The 21795-nt window shown below is 34.2% G+C and overlaps 1 protein-coding gene across 1 annotated transcript in view; it reads right to left on the bottom strand.

The window, feature by feature from the left end:
- LOC124357787 (nucleoporin p58/p45-like) overlaps positions 1 to 21795 on the bottom strand; it is a 49606-nt gene that overhangs the window by 14587 nt on the left and 13224 nt on the right. The window contains exons 3-6 of the mRNA XM_046809841.1: positions 17041 to 17793; positions 13398 to 13556; positions 13117 to 13233; positions 12928 to 13006 (exon numbers count right to left, since the gene is read on the bottom strand). Of these exons, the coding sequence (XP_046665797.1) occupies positions 12928 to 13006; positions 13117 to 13233; positions 13398 to 13556; positions 17041 to 17793 (1108 nt within the window). The remainder of the gene's footprint in view (positions 1 to 12927; positions 13007 to 13116; positions 13234 to 13397; positions 13557 to 17040; positions 17794 to 21795) is intronic.

Genomic DNA, 21795 nt, shown 5'->3' with positions numbered 1-21795 from the left:
TGCCTAAAAATGCAAGGGATGTGCCCTTGAAACAGTTCAAAAAAGTAATAGATAGATGGTTGAAGGATATTTTTTACTTCATTGACAAATTTTTGGCTTGTGATAGTAGTACATTAAGTTTTTCACGTCTGAATTTTTAATTATATGTTTGTCTTGTTTTAATGGCTGTTATATGTCTTTGTTGTTATTTTAAATTTTATTTTAGTATTAGTATTTTAATCAAAAATCACTTTGCTGTCTTGTCTAAACGTGTATCTGTAGAACAAAGTTTATAATATATTTTAATTAGGCCATTGTTATTTTGTAATATTTTATTGTTAATTTGTGATTATATTGTACGTTAAACAATATATAACTGTAATTGTTACTAAGTATGAACAGAGTAATTATACACCTATGACTTTGTCAATTACACAGTTTGTGTTTAAAGACAATAAAAACTTCTTGATTCTTGAATAGGCCGAGTCATCTATTTAATAAGCGGGATAAAGGTAAAAAGAAGAAACTTCTAGTAGTTTCCGATAGTCAAGAAAGAAACATTCTGCCCATGCTGGAGAGAGAACTGAGACACAACTATGAAGTAGGAGTGGTGGCAAACTCCAGTAGGACCTTCAACTTCATTACAAAAAACTTGGATGAACTGACAACCAACTTCGATAAAGTTGATCATGCAGTATTTGTTGCTGGTAGTAATAACTGTAGTGAGGACAGTCATGTAAATATTGTAAATGGGTCTAATACAGATAGATCAGTAAATGTTAGTAATAGGATGGTTAATTATGTAAAGATAAGCTGTAATGATTCTATGGAGGATAACCATGTATATATAGTAAAAGAGTTTAATACAGATAGATCAGTTATAATAGGATAGTAATAAATGTTAGTAATAGGACGAATTTCCATATTGTAAGTTGCCTTTCAGATATGGTTTACCACAGAAAATATTTGGAATTCACTGCTTAAATGGTAGGCTTATGAAACAATGTTCTCAGCTCAAACTTGTGATTTAGATTGTTGTAACAGACTTTTTTAGTCATAATTGTACATATCATGGACAACATTTCAACAAGTCTGCTAAATGTGCTATGGTTATTGATAAACCGCTCTTAAAGAAACCTGTGAAGAAGCAAATATCTGAGCAGCACCGTGCAGGAGGGGCCCCCCTCCGGCGGGGGGAGTGTAGGGAGCAGTGGTGAGGAGTTTTTGTACGGGAGACTTTTGAACACTCTTTTTCGGTCGTAAATGTTGATTTTATTTGTGAAACAAAACTATTTGAAGCTGTAATGATTGTTTTTTTAAGTATAAGTTTATTGATTGTGTCTGTATACCGTACCCCTGACTCTTCCATTGAACTTTTTGTTGATAAACTAACTCAACTTCTTGATTTTGTTAGCAATAATGTTAAGTACCGTAATTTTAAGATTGTTATAGCTGGTGATATAAACATTGATCTCAGGAAACGTTGCTCAATGTCAGTTAAGTTTATTAATATGCTGAAATCTTTTGACTGTTTTTGCCTCAATAACCTTCCCACTAGAGGGGACTCATGTTTGGATAATTTTATATCCAACCTGCATCCGACAATGTTTAGCTGTGATACAGTACAATGTCATATATCTGATCATTTAGGCTTGCTTTTGAGACTTAACCTTTCTTGTACTTCTTTGCGCAACTCTTCTCTACCTACCAATAAATCTGTACAGTCAAACATTAGTGTTAGAGTTTTAAACGATTTTAATGTTGAGAATTTAAAATGTAGGCTAAGTAATATTGATTGGAATAAAGTAATTGTAGCTGCTGAAAACTTTGATGTAGCCTTTAATAATTTTATGGAGATTGTGTCTCACTATTTTAATGAGTGCTGTCCTTTGAAAAAAGTTAAAAATAAGAATCCTAGCAATAAGATCTTGAAGTCCAAAAATTGGTACACACCTTTTTTTAACTAAAATCAAGTTACTACTAGATGTAAGTCATGATAAGTGTAAACTTAATCCTGATTTATTGGAGGTCCACAAAAGGATTAAAAAGTTTTATCGTGCCCAAATAGACATAGCAAAAAAGAATGCTAATGATGAATTTATATTAGGGTCAAAAAACATGTGCAAAGCAGCTTGGACTGTGATTAATAATGAAACAAGGCGCACCCCTAAGAAATGCCAGACTAAACCCCCCATATCTGTCAGTGATTTTAATAATTATTTTATCAATATTTGTAATTATGTCAATAGGCCTAATGATAATGTTAGTCTAAATTTAGCTAGTGCAAGTGACATGCTGGAGTCATCCGGTGTAAACAATCCAAAGGCTCTGCCTTTTAAATGGCATACTGTAAATCCTGTTGATATTTTAAAAACTGTTATTAGGCTAAGTAACTCCAGGGCTGAGGATGTATTTGGACTATCTAATTTTATACTTAAAGAAATAATTAGGGAAATATTTTATCCTTTAACTTATCTTATAAACTGGATGTTTTATACCGGAGTCTTTCCGCAATGCTTAAAAGCAACAGTAACTGTGCCTATATATAAAAAGGGAGACAGAACTAATGTAAATAATTATCGACCTATCGCCTTGGTACCAGTTATATCTAAATTATTTGAAAGTATTATTAAATGTCACATTGAACATTACTTTGAACAAAATCAATTACTTCTGTCAGCACAATTTGGTTTTAGACATAATTTATCCACTATTAAGGCTGTTGAAAGTGTGGTGTCATACATTATTTATAGTTTTGAAAAAAAGAAGAAGTTAGTGCCTTACTCTTAGATCTAACCAAGGCATTTGACATTGTGACCCACCAAGAGCTTATCAGAAAACTAAATAACTATGGAATTGAGGGCAATGAGCTTTCACTATTTATGTCGTATATTAGTAATAGGTACCAGTTTGTTAAAATAGGTGATCAGAGGTCGGACCTTAAGCAGGTTATAAGCGGGGTCCCCCAGGGCTCTGTTCTGGGTCCCTTCTTATTCACGGTCTTCATTAATGATCTTCCCAAATTTGTGCCTAATAAAAGTGTACTCTACGCTGACGACACTACCTTGATGTGCTCTAACTTGCTCTCTGAAATTAACTCGGCTATGATTGGCTACATGAAGGAAAGGTCTGACCTCTGGTTTTCCGCTAATGGCTTAAAAATTAACGAAGATAAGACTGAACATATTAATTTTATGTTTAAGAAATAACTCTATACATAACTCTGTTAAGCTAATTGGAATCAACCTGGACACTAAGCTTACCTGGAAAAATCACACAGATATTCTTTGTACCCGTTTATCCAGAGTAATTTTTCTGTTAAAAAAACTCAAAACTTGTACTAGCTTCACATTGCTATTAAAAGCGTACTTTGCACTTTTCCACTCACATCTTCTGTATGGAACTCTCCTCTGGGGTAATTCAACTGGTGCTAAGGAGGTTTTTCTATGCCAAAAGAGAGCTTTACGCACAATTTTCAATATAGCCTTTAGTGACTCATGTAAACCTTTTTTTAAAGAACATAATATTCTTACTGTACCTTATATGTTTATATTTCAAAGTTTAATGTTTGTTAAAGAAAATCTTGAAACACTTAGTCTTAGAAACTCTAGTCATGATTATTCCACCAGATATCGAGACCTTATTGACTTAGAATACGCTAGGCTAACTAAGACCCAGCACACATACTTTTATGTTGGTGTAAAATTATTTAATAAGCTACCTTTAACGGCCAAAGATGTTCCTTGCACAAAATTTAAAAATGCTTTCCTCAAATGGTTAAGACAAAAAGCTTTTTATACAGTAGACGAAATGCTTTCTTGTAATGTAGACAATTTATTCTTTTAGTTTTTATGCTTGGTGACTTGTACTATTTACCATAAGTATTTAGTATGTATTATTTTATTCTTTAATGTTGGTGTTATACTGTGTATATGTATAAACCATCTGATGACATTGTCAATGCAGTTATTGTGCGCCGACAATAAAGATTCTTGAGTAGGAAGAGTATCTTCATGTCACGTTCATTTCTCGCACACGCCTTTTTTTTACACTGCAGCTACTTACCTATTCTCTAGCCGTATTGTTTTGTTGTGTGTAGGCCTAAACAAGTGTCGCTTAGCTTGCATATACATATACTCGATGGCATCTACATCTAAATCTGGGTGTTTTTCGGGGCATCCACTATACGGACAGTCTCGCGAAATTGTGTATAATGTCTACAAACACTTAAAGATAAAATGGAACAGTACAATTTAAAATACGACATACTTGAGGCTGCAAGCAACACGACTCGTGTCGCTTGAGTCCTTAATTAAAAATAAAAAAAATAGCAACAGAAGGAAAACAATTTCTGGTAAGGGGAAGTTTGACTTTTAGCACTCCTACTACCAAAAAAAGCAGTAGGAATAAAAAAAATTGTTGTTGATGATTTTACAAAATGCATCATAAGAAGAACAGTACATGATTTTTATGCACTGAAAAAGACACCTACATTGGCTAAACTGAAAGCTCTGTCAGAGGAAGAAAATATTCTAAATTGTGGTAAAGAATACCTAAGAAATTTATTGAAAAATATGGGATTCAAATGGCTCAGAACTCAATGTGTAAAATATTAATAGAACTGACTCATGTAGCAGGCTGGCGAGTAAACTATTTAAGCGATATTAAAAAACTGAGACATGAGAATAAAAATATAGTGCACATAGACAAAACGTATGTTAACAAGTTGCATAATATTACTCTTAAGTGTTGGTAGTTACAATCCGAAATCGGGATAACGAAAGACTTTAGTAAGGACCCAAGACTTCTAATAATTCAACGCTGGAGATGAAGCAGGATTGGTTCCAAATGCCTTAAGAATATGGCAGCCTGCCAATAAGAAGGGGGGGGGGGAAATCAATGTGTTTTAAGAATATCACTATGATATGGACTACAAACATTTTTCAAAGTGGGCCAACCAATGTCTAATTCCAATTCTCCCTGAAAAGTGTGGTATCTATGGACAATGCAAGCTACCATAACAAGAAAGACAACAAAATACCAAACAATGGGACGTTCAAGGCCGAAATCCAAGACTGGATCACCCAGCAAGGTATTGAGTTAACCCCCAACTTTGACAAAGGCATAACTGATAGTGTTTGGAAAATCTGCTCCTGTGACAAAACAATTATCTGTTGATACATTTTTTATTGATGCTGGACACCTTGTACTTTGTCTGCTGCCCTATCATGCAGATTCAGATCTGCATGATAGGGCCCAATTGAGTTAGTGTGGGGTGATATTAAGGGCAGAGTTGCTGAAAACTTTACTGAGTACATGAAAGAAAACAAAGAGTTCTGCTATAAGTTATTAATAAGTATCCAGTTATGAAATGACGGAAGTGTTGCGAACACGTCTATAATTCAAATTCAAATTCAAATCTTTATTTGTCATTAGGCTATATTACAAGCAATAGACATTGTCATACTAATACTAAATATACTATGCAGTATACAAATTGTCATAACTACAATAATGATAAAAATCTTCAATAGAATATGGTGCAGTCCTCACCAAAAAACTTGTAATTATTGTTTTGAATACATTAATACTTAATTTTTTTACATATTCAGGTAAACTATTATACAATTTAATTTGCATATATTTATGACTGTTTATCACTTTTTGGAGTCTGGTACTTGGTAAATTAAGATTATCACAGTTCCTAGTATAGTGGCTATGATACACATTGCGTTCAACAAAATCAGATAAATGTTTTTTAACATATAATAAATTACACAATATATACAAGCTAGGTACAGTTAAAATCTTAAAACTAATAAAATATGGCTTACAACTTTCTATCTGACTTATACCAGCCATAACTCGAATTGCCCTTTTTTGGCATAAAAATACATCGTTAGCTCCAGGACTATTTCCCCATAGCAATATGCCATAGTTCAAGTGACAATTAAAAAATGCAAAATAGGCCATACGCAAACAATCAGAATCAACATTATACTTAAGCTTAAACAATAAGTATAACACTCTAGATAGTTTAGTAATTAGCTGCTCAGTATGATAATGCCAACTAAGTTTTGAGTCTAGATGAATACCGAGCAACTTGACATGCTGATTGACTAACTCTCCATCTACTTTCCTTAATGTAAAGATGATTTGTTCTGACTTATCATCATTAAGTATTAACTCATTTGCTGAGAACCAGTCACCAGCCCTTTCCACTAATAGAGCAGATTCACGTTTCACATAATCCAGAGAGTAACCCTTAACCAGTGCTGATGTATCATCTGCAAAGAGGACAGACTGATGGGGGAGGTTGGATGGAAGATCATTAATCATAATGACAAATAGGAGTGGCCCCAAAACAGACCCTTGGGGAACACCTCTAACCACTTCCCGCATACGAGACACCTGATCCCCCATTACAACCACCTGTTTTCTGTTCACAAGGTACGAACGTATAAGGTTTAATTCTTTGCCCATTACACCATACTTAGAGAGCTTTTTAAGCAGTATTTTGTGCGATATAATATCAAAAGCTTTTCTCAAATCTAACAGAGTCAAAGCCAAGAAAGAATTTTTTTCAAATGCCTTGAGAACTTCAGTAACAACCTTTTCAACTGCATCAATGGTAGACTTACCAGCTAAAAAAACCAAATTGTGCATTCGTAAAGTAATTATTTTGTACAAAAAAAGAATATAGTCGTCTTTTGATAAAGTGCTCAATAATTTTAGAAAAGATTGGTACCAGAGCAATTGGTCTAAAATTAGCAAGTTCATCTACATTCTTCTTCTTTTGAACTGGGATAACTTTAGTAACTTTTAAACTTTCAGGAAATATTCCTTGATCTAAAATTTTATTTATTAAATATGTAACAGGAGATACAATTGCTGGCATTATACACTTTATCATCTTGTTTGAGAGGCCATAGTAGTCCTGACTAATAGAACCTTTCAAGTTAGAAGTTATATGCAACACCTCTGCCTCTGACGCTGGATCCCAGGCCTGTCTAGCATCTGGATTAGATTTTATTTCGTTGACATTATTCATATAGTCAATATGACTATGCTTCACAGAATTGCCACTACTGTTTGGACCATCCTTAGCAACAGATTCACCTACACTAACAAAGTAGTCATTAAACGTATCTGTTGAAATTGAAGAAGGTTGCTGTTTCTTTACACCAACTTAATAGATAGAAGATACATATAGGCAAAGGTAAGGAGTGAAGTGATTAAAACGTAGCAACTTCATAGTAGACACTACTACAGTGTAGTGATAGCTTTATCTCAAACTGGAGTGATAAAACACGCGCTAACACTCCGTAGTTGCAACTACCCTATTCTATAAAAATTGGAGATACAACTACGGGTAGATACAACTCTAGTGTAGATGCAGCTACTTTTCATGTTCAGACTTGTTTCCCCCACTCCGCACTCTTCCAGTCTGCAGCGGTGAAGTGCGGCGCAGGCCATACAGACAACTCACGTGCCGTTCTGAGTCGTGTTCCTGTTACCCACTCGTGTTCTCTTGCTTATCCTGTTTATAGGTATCATGACATCATCTGAAGATGAAGGAGACGTTGATAAGAAATTGGTTGCGGATAGGGAGCTATTTGTAAAAAATATTATCAGAAAATACTGTGTTGTTGGAAAAGTCAAGGGTTCCCAAAGTCTTATTAGAAAAGAAGAAAGCGTGGGAAACCTTGTGTTCTACGTATTCCCAAACTACAGGAAATGAAGTAAATGCTACTCAAATGAACAAAATGCTCCAAAATATGAAAACAAAAATAAAAAAGAAAATCTGATGTGTGAAAGCTACAGGAAATAAAAAAATTAAACTACGTGAGTGGGGAAAAAAAATGCTTTTGGCATTATTGGGTGAGGCTGAAAACCCAGTTTTTACAAAAGTACCAGCAGTTTTGCAGCTGGAGCATGTCAGTCAACCTCAGTAGAAGCGACAAGAAATGACAGCAGTGACGAGTGGAAAAACTTAGCTGCAGCCGCAATCGCAATAACTACCCAACCTCATGAATCTGAACCTGAGAAAAAGTTGAGAACTCAAGCTGACAACTCGTATACAAGGCCCGCAAACAAAAAACTATTGGCATACGAAACAGGTGAAACAAAAGATTTGAATACGCCGCAACTACAGAGACTTGTTCTCTTGCAACAGTTAGAATTACAGAAAATTCAAATTGAAAAAGAAAAAATTGAGTTACAAAAAGTTGAAAGGAGGAACAGTTGAGAAAGAAACTCAAACTGATGACTATTCATTTAATCTGATGTTTAATATGTAACTTAGCGGTTAGTTAAACCCAACTCCAGTTACCCAATAATAAACTATCCTTATCCTACAAAAAAAAAAAAAAAAAAAAAGAAGAAAAAAAAAAAAAAAAAAAAGATTTATAGCTTACATGGCATGAATGCACCACGTACGTTATGTGCATGCCTGCCAACAGTGTTCATTGAGCTGTGGGTTATGTCAAAAGGCCCTGCACATTTGTTACTAGGCCTATGGTTTTATTTGTATTTGTATGGTTGTATTTTTAATCTAGGTTTTCAAAAAAGTCTCTTTACTTTTTAACAATTTTATTTTTTGTACAATTTACTTACATTTAAATAAAACCCAGCATTTCATTCCGCTTCTGTTCGCCACGTTGTTTTGTTGCTTGGTTTTCGAACACTTCTTCGCCTCCTTCATCATCCTCGTTACACCCATCTTCATTCGCGTCGTCTTCAAAATTTTAAAGGATCTCTGAGGTGTTTAGCTACATTGTGCAGCACAGTACAGGTGACAATTACTTTTGGTACTCTGTCTAGAGACAATCTAACACAGTTGCCAAGTATCGGGAATCTCTTCTTTAACTGTCCGAACACCCTTTCTATCACCACCCTTTCCTTTGCATGAACACGATTAAATCGACGCTGAATATCGGTTTGAGGAGGTTTGAACGGGAGTGATTAACCAAGGAGAAATACCATAGCCAGAGTCACCAAGTAAACACGCAGCACCGTCATAACGAGAAATAATATCCCGAACAGGACTCCTTCTCCATATTCTAGAATCGTGCACTGATCCTGGCCACTCTGCAGCAACGCTAGTGAACCTTTCTTGACTGTCACATGTTGCTTGCACGTTGATGCTGGGGTAACCCTTCCCGGTTTATATACTCATCACCCGAACATTGATGGTTTTTTTTATTTCGATATGCGTGCAATCTAATGCACCTACAACAGTTGGTAAATCAAAAATTTCTTTGCCACATCAACTTTGCATTATTTATTTCTTGTACTGTAGAAGGAAAATGTATCCAGTTGTCTGCGTTTTCCAAAATACAGTTCATCACATAATTAATGTTCTTACAAACTGTCGAACGGGTCCACTCCAATATCTTCTGCTACACCACTTTGAAACCCCGGATCAGCTGTATAACGAAGAAAAATCTCCAATCGTTGTCTTGGAGTGGAGTGCTTTCCCCCGAGTTTCGTCACTAGGCCGGTAGAAATTGTTCTGCTAAAAAGTCTATATTCTCACTTTCAAACAGCATCAGCTCCTTGCACTTAGTCAATACTCTTCTTTTCACCGTACACTCTTCTTTCCCGTACTTGCATAAACATCGCCATTAAAAGTCACGCAAGACATAAAAGTGAGAAGTGTGCCTATCTACAGACTCCAAAATAATGGAGATATATCTATAGGTAGGTAGATGTAACTATACTTTAATCACACCAAAAGTGAAGTTACAACTTCTATTCTAGAAAAGTTAAGATACAACTACAGGGGGTAGTTCTAGCTTCTTTTTAATCACATTAAGTGAAGCTCTAACTATAAAATACTGAAGTGGTAGCAATAACTACTTTTTAATCACTCCACTTAAGGTGCCATAGACGAAGAAGTGGATACAATTATTATCTCTGTCAACAATGACTTATCGTGTTCCCATGAAGATGATGGCACCGGTAATGATGGTTGGGGAGATCTAATGTGAAAGTGACAGTGAAATAGCAGAAGGCAATGGCCACACTCTGACAGGTTTGTACAATACGTACAGCCGACCAACACACATTCTGTATCGCACTGGTATTGCCGTTTTACGATTCGACCAATATTGATCAACGGGTAACCATATTTTGTTTTACAAGTAAATATACAAATTGTATTTACCGTTCACATTGAGTTCTTATTGTAGTCTAATGAAACAATGTTCTCAGCTCAAACTTGTAAAACATATTGATGTAACCCACAAATTGTAAAAGTAATTATATATATATATATATATATATGTATATATATATATATATATATATATATATATATATATATATATATATATCAAGAGCAACAATTTAACAAGACTGGTAAATGGATTATGGTTAATTATATAAAGAAACCTGAAATGACAGTAGGAAGTTTAGTCGTTTATATATATGCTAAAATGGTAGTCTAATAAAGCAATGTTCTCATCTGATACTTGTAAACTATATTGATGTAACAGATATTTTTAGAAGTCATTATACATATCATGGGCAACATTTCAAGAATTGTGGCTAAGATAAGTATTGTTAAAATTATTATAAGAGTAGTGATCCTCTTTTTACTGATGAGAAACACGCCTAGTTGTAGGTTTTTATCCAGATACTGTGAAAAGACCTCTGGTAAATAAAGATAGGCCTAGTTTAGGAAATGTTAATTGCAATCTTAGACTAACTGTACGTAATAATCATGACTTATTAGGTAATGGCAAAATCTCATGGCTCACCCATTTAAATGTTCAAGGGAGTTATATCTAAAACACTTTTAAAATCAATACTAACTCAGAGATATTAATGTTATTTGTCTCAATGAACATTGGCTGGGCAGAAAAAAAAACTGCTGCTGAATTTTAATGATAGTTAATTCTGTAGAGAGGTGAATATTCATGAAGGTACTAATATTGATTAAAAATAGTATAAAATTTAATGAGAGAACTGACTTGTGTATATCATTTGAGGAATGTGTGTTTGAGGAATAGTGTATGATACCGGATTTAAATACGATTGTTTTTGTTACATACCAAGTACATGATAAAACAAACGTTTAAAGTTTTCTTAAGTAAATTAAAATACTTTTTTAATTGATTATAAAATAGGTTAAAAATGAATTAGTGTTGATTGCTGCAGATTTTAACATCAATATTATGGATAAATGGAAATCCAGTTGCAAAAGACAATTTAAAAAAATATTATTAGACTTCATGAGTTTTTTGTAAATTTTTTGAACCTACCAGAATAACATTGACATCAAAGACTTGTTCACAATATTTTACTAAATTTAGACCTGGACCTGTCCGATAATAGAGCTTTCTTTATTACTATTGATAAGAATTACAAAGTTCAAAGTAACTGTTTGAAAAAAAAAATTGAATCTTTTCAGAACATAACACTTCAAAATTTTTAAACGCCTTGGATTTAATAAAACTCCTTGGATTAAGTTAAAGAAAACAGTTGTCAGCAAAATTTTTAATATTTTCATGTCAAAATTTAAATTAGCTTTCCTCTCAAGTTGTGTACAATGAAAGTAAATCGTAAGAATACTCAAAAAATTGGGTCACTTTGGGGATTATGATTAAGTGAAAGCAAAAGAGAATTAAGTAAATTAGCCAAATGTTGTAATGATCAGAGCTTCATTTTATATGTCAAAACTTAGGATGGGATGAAGTACCTTTAGATTTATTTTGAAAAACAGGTGGCATACTTACTTAACATAATTACTTAATTAAATTTGTTTTGATACTTAGGTTTGGCAAAAACTCCGTAAGTACTTAACCTTTCGATCCGAAACTAATTCAGGATTGCACTACAGGCTGCGTTCAGTAATTCCGATAGCCGTGTGGGAAGTGCTAATGCTAATCTTAACAATAATGTTTTATGATGAATAATCTCTTACCTGAATATATATGTGACCTAGCGGAATAGATAAAAAACACTTTCGAATAGTTTCATAATTCGCACTAAATTGCAGTAACTCTTTTGTTTCTTTCTTTTTAGAACCAATTTACTGCCATATGACGGTATTCAATTGGTTGTTTCAAGTAATCAGCTGATTCTATTTCTGTTTGTGTACAATTCTGTATACATGTTGTAATCTCACTTTATGTTACCGATTATATATATATATATATATATATATATATATATATATATAAATTAATTCAAATATGTTAAATTAAATGTTTTACATACCTAACACCTCTCCTGACGTTAACTCAAATCAACTAACAATAAACTAGATATAAATGTTTTTAAACTCACTTTTTAGGACACTCTTACTGAAAAAAAACCCCACCAGTCAAAGGGTTAAACCTCATCTTAGTGCTTTAGAAGTTTTTGTACATTTTTGTAGCTCTATGAAATTGGAGCAGTAATGCCAAGGCAGGATTAACTGTTGGCCCCTTTTCTACCCCACCAAAACAGCATTTTCACTTTCAAACTAGATTTTCTCGTAAATGACACATTGTGGCATGAAAATATCTTCTTTTAATTTCTTTGGCTAATTTTTACTTTCAATTATAAATATTACCAATAATCAGAGAGGGCTCCTGTCAATATCCATTTTTAATTTCTCAGATGATACTTGTACAGTCAACAAAAGTTTTAATATCTTACATATTCCAATTACAATTTTGAATTAAAATATCATTTAAAGGGGGCGATTCATTTTTAGAAGTACTTAAGAGTTATATCCCAGAAAATTACCATGCGTTGATTTAAATCTTGGTATAAGTTTTTAAGCATTTTTCAAAATTTAGATTGATACCAAAATTGTAGTCATGAAATAAAGACATACAATCTACAATCTGATAACAAAAAAATTACTATATAATATACCTTAGATAAAAAATGTACTAACTTTGGCTTACACAATCATTGTTGTTAAATTAACCAATGGCAATAACTAAAACTCACTTGAAAGTATCCAAAGTTTGCATTATTTCTCGGTCGACTATATTTTCTTTCACAGATTTTGCATCTTTCTGGCCAGAACCTGAAAAAAAGTGATTGGATATGTGTTACCATTGCCTGTTGGGTACACTTTATTTTATTTTAAACTCTATATACAGTTGGATTCAAGTAGACAGAAAGGTAGAGATTTACCTTGAGTGGTAGAGGTATCGACACCTCCCAGCCCCTTGAAGGCAACAGGAGCACTGGTAGTAGGAGCCGACGTAGTGGGCAAAGTGAACAACGAAGTACCAGTGCCGGCCCCCGACACTAAACAATCGTTAGGGTAGCATTAACACTAATCCAGAAATTATAGAAGCAGTAATAGAGAACTATTGTAACATTTTTAGTTTTTGACACAACAGCATTTTCTGTACTTGTTTAAACTAGTAACTAGTACGATATAATACTATTTCAATAACAAATATTCAAACCTGACAGAGAGAAACCAGTAGACGCTGTTGTTTTTGGAGTGGAAAAGTTGAGGAGAGACGGCGCTGAGGTGGTGGTAGTGGCAGCCTGGTTGTTTGTGCCCAGCCCAAACGACAAACCGGGAGTTGCAGAAGCTGGGGTGGCCAGGGACAGACCGGTGGCTTTAACAAATTACATATCGGTTATTGTAAAAACCACGAACTATAATTCATGAAGAATCTATTTTGCATCTTTGTAACAAAGCACCATTCAAACAATATACATTTCTTTTTAAATTGTTTATAAACAAGTGTACTTTTAGATATAATCGAAAAAGTAATTTTACCAAAATGTAAATTTAAAAAATGTATATATCATACATTGTTATATATTTTTGTTTAGATATTTATGAATGGTACCTACTGCCTCTAAAAATTGCAAACTTCATGTTGAGCATATAATACTTACTTACTACGTATAACAATTTAAAGAACTTTCTTTATGAACATTTTAGCCAGGTTTCCACTGTCAGATGTATTGGATGCTGGGGTTAAAAGGCTTAATACTAATATTTTAAAATTTATTTACGCTTATTTTAAAGATTTTTATAAATTGAATACAATAACCACATTAATTAACTAAATATCTGAATGCTATGAGTCAGAGGCCTTTAATGTATTAATAGATTACATAGATTAAATACATCTGATAAAAAAACTTCTTAGTTCTCTTCAATATTTCTAATCCTTTGACTGATATTTTACTATAGTGCCTTTAAAGTTAGTTCTTTTACTTATTTATACTGGACTTCTTAAGATAATGTTAATATAAAAGTATGGAAGTACCACTTTTTTTTAGATACTTTATAAATAAATTAGGTCTGAAGGTCACCACAAAAGTTTCCTGTATGTATAATGTACAGTAATCATTGTAGCTAGGGCTGATTAGTATGTTAATGCATAAGAGATAGGATGATAATCATATTGTAAAACATTATATTTTAAGCCTTTGAGTGCCAGAGCATCGCTATTTGCGATCCTGCGTTATATGCAAGAAATGCCAGAATCACTATTTGCGACTTCTGCAGTAACGCTTATATTTTATATAATATTGATCTAAATTGGCTCAATGACTACACATACGCATTTCAAAGGCTTCAACGTAACTTTTGATGAAGGTTTTGTTGCATTTTTAGTAGATTCTGATTTTTACGGTGGTTGTAAAGAGAGCGCGTCCTAGTCGAGTTTCGAATCGACAGCGACACGGAAGAGCCGTTACATGCTTTGTTTGCGCTGGTGTTTATTTCACAAATTATTGTAAATATTGAAATTTTTAAAGTGTAAATGGGTTTTTAGTGTTAGTGTCTTCATATTATTTTGCTTGTTTATGTTGTTCTAGTCTGTTTGTAAGTAGAACAATGACTTAACCGTGAGTTACGGTGATCGTAAGCTAGTACTTTACTAAATACATTTGTATGTTTTTTGTGTTTGTTCAGTGATATTTATAAACAACTAGCGGGCCCGGCGCGCTTTGCTGCGCATTTCAATAATTTTTTGCAAAAGTTGCCCGCGGCTTCGCACGCAATTTCCCGTTGAAAACAGTACACTATATTCACTTATTCTTTTTCTATCACATTCTAAACATTGCTGAGATAATTGATAGTCGTTCCATCGTGAGCCTCTTGGGCGTATTATGAAGGTATGTACCATATTCCTGCCTCTATCTAGCTGTTACCCACGGCTTCGCACGCAAATCTTAAGAACCAAAGTCCTTATATTACTTAGTAAATTTTTTTTTTTTACTATAATAAATTTTAGATTAAATTAGTTATATCTCCGATGCCACGATTGAGCTTGCTTTGTTGTCTCGATCGAGAGAATATGTACACACGGAGTTTTGAGAACCATACTTCTGTCAAAAAAAACAACTAAGGTTGATTTTATAACATTCTTTATATTTGTAGCCAACGTAAGATAGTAATTATGATATCTGCATTACTCTTCTGATCAAGCATGAGCATGGTTTATATTAAATAAATATTGCAGTTAAAGGTGAATTTTTACGTCAAATTTGAATTGTATTATCTGGATAGTAAAGTCTATGTTTAACAGTGATTGCAAAAACAGTTTAAACAAAATTTGTCGTTTCTCTTAAGCTTACTCTATGCTTTAAAACTATAAGTGTAATATATGTTTACAAAGAACAGCTGATTAAAAATTTGAAAAGACGTTAACATATGTTTGCTGCAATGCATTTCTTATGGGTATTTCTGTAACCAGTGGGGCGGAATCCTGAATCGGGAAAGGGATGGGCATAGCTTATAAACCTTCTCCGTGGAAAAATACATATACGTACAAATTTTCATCATGATCGGTCCAATAGTTCACGATTCCATAAAGGACAAACATACAAACATTCATTTTTATATATATAGATGAGTTGTAAAAACATTGCTGGCAATGAAGACTTAGTACTGCAGGCATTAGATTCAAGCATTAGCAGAGTAGACAAGACACAGTGTCAGGTTAGGTTAGAAACTTTCTAGTTTTGTAGCAATTCATATTTTCATATTTATTTTCAAAACTTTAATTATAAGTATACAAAAAGTTTTTTTATGTCTTTTTGTAAAGAATTAAATGGAGTATAAGATAGCATAACTGAAAATGAAAAAATAAAATATTTCAACAACACTACGTTGTGTCAAAATATGAAACAAAATGTTTTTGCTCTCAAGTTTTTGTTAATGTTTTTTTTTTTTATTATATTTATAAAGAAAATATATTTATCTACAAAACAAACAAAAAAAGGAACACTATACCAATAAATAATCTTTTTATGAATTTTTAACCACACCCTTGCAAAATCAGGCATTTTGGCTCGGCATTTCATGCATACCATATAGCAAAACGCTGCGGCACTCAAAGGGTTAATTACTCTTGGGATATAATGCCTGGTATATATAATTGTTCTAAATATATAATTTATTCTTCAAACCTTATCACAAAATTAATATAGTGTGATCAAGCAAGGTACAAATAAGTGGAATTTATTCAACCACATGAAGAATGACACTCAAAACATTGGATAAATTATTTTAATTGAATTTATTTTGAATTTAATTTTAATCTTTGCGATCTGGAGTCTACTAATGTGGCCAAAACTTAGCTTTCGCTCAGCTCGGTTGGAGTCTCAGGTGGTTGTTCAATCAGCTCGCCAGGCTACACATAGTGGGCGGCTGCGTTCTATGTTACCACTCAGAACTGTATACATCACTTTTACTTGGATTTAAATTACTTTATTTGACCTTCAGCTCTTTAAATGAAATTCTCAAATACTAATTTACAAATTTGATTGGCTTTAAGGTTGAAACTTTATTGAATGGTTATTTATTATTTGCTTTTAAACAAACCAAGTAATATGTAAGTTAGTAGTGTAAGGTTGATCTGTTTGAAAAGTATTTTTTATTTAGAGAATAAAAACACAATCAGTCCAAGTAAGTCTCTAGTGTCAACAGAATATAAATTTGTTTCTATACACTGAGCTTAGTCTCAATCAAATGCACTAGTATTTTAATAAATTGACAGGATACACTACATAAATAATTATAATTAATATAATTACAAAAATAATTTGTGAATTATTTACAAAACTTGATTCTGAACTTACTGGCAGTAGAAGCTGGAGTTGAGAGTCCAAAGCTCAATGTCGACTGAGTCGTAGCTGGAGTATTTCCAAAACTTAGGCCAGCTTGTGTTGTTGCAGGTGTAGTTCCAAAGCCAAGAGTCTGTTGTGTTGTGGCCTGAGCAGTCCCAAAAGTAAGAGGCTGAGACGTTGCTGGAGCACCTCCAAAATTAAGTGCGGGCTGGGTCGTAGCAGGTGTGCTCCCAAAACTAAGTGTGGGCTGGGTCGTTGCAGCTGTGCTCCCAAAACTCAGTGTGGGCTGGGTCGTAGGAGCTGTACTCCCAAAACTCAATGTAGGCTGGGATGTAGCAGGTGTGCTTCCAAAACTTAATGTGGGTTGGGTCGTGGCTGTTGAGCTTCCAAAACCAAGACTAGGCTGAGCTGCTGTGGTGGGAGCACCACCAAAACTCACTGGTTGGGATGTTGCAGGCAAGGTTCCGAAAGTCAAAGGTTGTGAAGTTGCTGGTGTGCTACTGAACGACAAAGTCTGCTGATTGGCAGTTGGAGTACTGCCAAAGGTGAGACCAGTTGATACTATAGGAGTACTGAATCCGAGGGCCGACTGCTGAGAGGTGGCTGGAGCTGGACTACCGAAGCTTAGTCCACCACCCAGACCACCCGGCTTAAATGAAAGAGTGGACTGTGTCGTAGCAGCAGGAGTGCCCATACTTAGCCCTCCTGAAGATCCAAAATTGAAGCCAGAACTGCCAGTAGCCGCTGGGGTTGTGAATGTGCCACCTGATTAAACACAGAGTTATGAGAAAACTCACTTCCCATGTTAAACTGAATTCCTACTACATTAATTTTAATTGTACTACATTAAAGTTAATACATTCATTGTTCATATTAAAAAATAATAACTAACCAACAAATTTGTTAATGTTAAAATATTATGTTAGTATTAAAATATGGTAATATGTCTTTTATTTTAATGTACATTTTTTTTTGATAATTAATAAGTATTCAGCTGGCCGATTATTTTGAAAGCTATAAGCTGTTTTCAAATAATTTTGCTTTACAGCTGATACAAACACAAAAGCTATAATTACAAATTTTAGCAGATATTACTATAGTAGACTGTTTTACACGACAAAACCTACACCAAAGCCTTGTTATAACAATCTATTTTTTAAATTCATTTATTTCTTTTTAAATATCTTGTATGTGTATCTTCAATTTTTCAAAATTAGAAACAGTTGAACATAGGGTGCATCCAGGAGTGATAGTAACGCTTAATTGCAATAAGCTATCTGTTTACTGATGATCTAGCTATCAGTATTAACACGTGAGTAGTCGCGCCCACTGCAATTTGCCGCACAATATGATTTTTTGGCCGTATCAGTGGGAATTTTCGTTTTTTTCGAGGTTGGCAGCCCGTCTAATCCTCGCCGCGACTGTCGTCTACATGACCTTCGATGGTTCCCGCCTTTAGTGTGCGCCTGAAGCTTGTGGTGAAAATATTACTAGGCGTTTGACAGTTCTGTGAGCATATTGTTCACGCGCGCGACTAGTTGCTTTAGTGAATTATTTACCTTTTATTTTAGGTTGTGTATTTTGGAGTTGTGATTAATTGTTACTATACAACAATGAATTATGAAAAAGAACAGGAGCGAATTAGGGGAATGTTAGAAAATGTGCCGGGTGTTGGTTCCAGTGAACTTGGTGGTGATATCTCTGACATAAGTGATGTGGAGAATGAAATACATATTATAAACAATCCAGAAGAAGAAAGTGCATCAGAGGAAAGTTTTGATAAAGAACCAGAAGAAGGTATTATTTCTACATATATTCAAACCCCAATAAATGATTACACCGCTCCTCCTTTAACTAATCCAATTTATTTTGGTAATGATGGGCCTAACCTAACTGTCTGGTCAGACAGACCTCAAGGGCGTCCCTCTCGTACCAGGCGACACAATTTGGTAACTCAACTTCCAGGTCCTGTTAGGCAAGCCAAAAATGCAAAAACTGAACTTGAATGCTGGTATCTTTTTTTTCCTGAAGAAACGATTGAAAAGATTGTTATCTACACTAATCAAAAAATAAATAAAGTAAAAGTCAATTATGCTCGTGAGAGTGATGCGTGGAATACAGATGAAATAGAAATAAAGGCGTTAATTGGCCTACTCTACTTAGGAGTATTCCACTCAAACCATCGAAATGTATGGGATTTATGGAGCAATGATGGACTTGGTATTGACATTTTCCGTTTCACTATGTCGGTAAGCCGTTTCAGATTTTTAATAAGAAACTTAAGGTTTGATGACAGACATGATCGTGAACTGAGAAAAAGCCAAGATAGATTTTATTGTATGAGAGAGTTTTTCTATACATTTGTTCGGTTGTGTCAGGATAACTATAGACACAGTGAATTCGTCACAATTGACGAAATGTTGCAGAATTTCCGAGGGAAATGTTCATTTAGGGTCTACATGCCAAAAAAACCAGGCAAGTTTGGCATAAAAGTGTGGGCCATGACAGACTCAAAAACATTTTATACTTCCAATATGGAAGTGCATATCTCCAAGCAACATCCTGGGCCATACTCTGTAGATAACTCAGCTAGAGCTTTAGTAAACAGATTGACGACCAAAATACACAATACTGGACGTAATGTCACTTGTGACAACTTTTTCACTTCCTTGCCTCTGGCACGTGACTTGCTTGAAAAAAAAAAACTTACTTTGGTGGGTACAATCCGTAAAAACAAGAGGGAGATACCAACACAATTAAAATCAGAACCCGATGGAAGTACCAGGAAAGTGAATAGCTCGATATTTGCTTTTACTCATCAGGAAACATTGGTTTCTTACGTCCCGAAAAAGTACTTCTGCTGTCCACACTGCACGAGACAGATGAAATCGATGAAACTACTGGGGATGACTGCAAGCCAGCTATAATCACCTTTTACAACCAGAACAAATGTGGAGTAGATGTCTGCAATGCTATGCAAAAGCAATATTGTGTGTCCAGAATATGTAACCGCTGGCCATTGACAGTTTTCTTTTTTACATTGAATGTGGGGGGCATCAATGCATTTGTTATCAACAAAGCAAACGACGTCACTCTACATGATGAGGTCCTTCTCCCTCTAAGGAAATTTCTGATAAAGCTTGGCCGTTAACTCATTCTGCAACATGCTGTACGACGAGCGAGTGAAGTGTCAAACATTTCCAACCCCATGAAGATGAAAATAAGAGAAGTCTTCAATCTTCCACCTATTTAGCCACAAGTACGTGAATGTGCTCATCAAGGACATTATGCTATCTGCACAATCTGTCCACGACGCAAGAACAGGAAAACAACAGTGAAGTGCAGTTTGTGTCAAGCACCAATCTGCAAAGAACACACATCACCAAGGTGCATAAGATGTGTTGGGGTCGACGACATGGACACGGACTAAGTTTTATTTATATAATCTTAGCATGTATTTGCTTCAATAGCATTGTAACACTCTTCATTTTGTCTTATGCTAATTTATAAGCAAAATATTGTAAACATTATTCGTTTCATTCAATTTTTCCTAAAATAAAACATTACAGTAATAAATATACTGTAATATAATTAATAATAACAAAATACGTAGTAAAAATATTGAACACAATTAATTATATATAAATAAATCGAAAGCTAATAGAAACATTTTATGGTATGGGAGACTAAAAAAATGTGCGTGAGCAAAATGCTCACACGCGACCTCTGGCGTCCAATATGTGGGCACGACTACTCGTGTGTTAACACTAGTTTATGATATTTTTCTAAGCATAGAATCTCATATGTTCAGCAATAACTAGTTTGGTTTAAAATAGCTTAGAATAGCATTTGTAGGCTGCCAATATACTAATTGTTTTCAACTGAAAAATTTTAATGGTTACCACTAACAGGTTTAAACAATTATTTAAAATTAATAGCCTTAGGGGAGACCGGGGCACTATTGGACTGGGGCACTATTGGACAATGCCTTTTATAGCTAGAGGGAAATTTTTGTCTCCCTTCAATTTCCCATTTTGGTATGCCTGAGACGGTCACATTTCACTGTGGAAAGTTTGGTTATTGTGGCACATCTTCTTAGAAATTGAGTTCATATTTTATGTTTTTTACCCAAAATGAAGTGATTTTGCATATTCACAAACTTATCTCTTTCACAGTAAGTATTATCCTGAAACAATTGTGTCTATTATTTTGAAATTGTTAGTTTAACTGACTATGCAATGAATTCATTCATTTTGAGGTTATGTCACTTCCTTTCTGTAATCTTCAATTTTTATATCTTAACCTACCTCGGGGCAGTTTTGGACAAAAGTATGGGGCACAATTGGACAAAACATTATTTTATGTTTTGTCATTGCTACATACTGTTTTTTTGTTTTTCCAGGTTAAAGATGGTTAGGAAGTATATAAAGAAAACAGACAGGGCTAATATTTCTGAAGAATCTATAGTAGCGGCATTAAATGACTATAGAAATGGTAACTACCGATCCATTAGAGAAGCTGCCGAAGCCCATGGGCTTAAAAAGTCGACCCTACATTTCAGACTCAACAAAGTAAAGCGAAAGGAAGTCAACAATGAGAATAGTCTTATAGCTAATGAGCCTAACAATGGTAATGGAGTTGATGAGCTTAACAATGAGGATCATGTCAATGAGCCTGTGGGCAATGAAAATGTAACTTTATTTCAAGAGGTTGAAGATGAGCACCAGCCAGTAAAAGAGGTTACTATAGAAGATATGGCCCCTGTTT

Source organism: Homalodisca vitripennis, chromosome 3, assembly GCF_021130785.1.
Source record: "Homalodisca vitripennis isolate AUS2020 chromosome 3, UT_GWSS_2.1, whole genome shotgun sequence".
NCBI classification, from domain to species: domain Eukaryota; kingdom Metazoa; phylum Arthropoda; class Insecta; order Hemiptera; family Cicadellidae; genus Homalodisca; species Homalodisca vitripennis.
The sequence above is the reverse complement of the archived record's forward strand: the minus strand, read 5'-3'. Positions and strand labels throughout refer to the sequence as shown.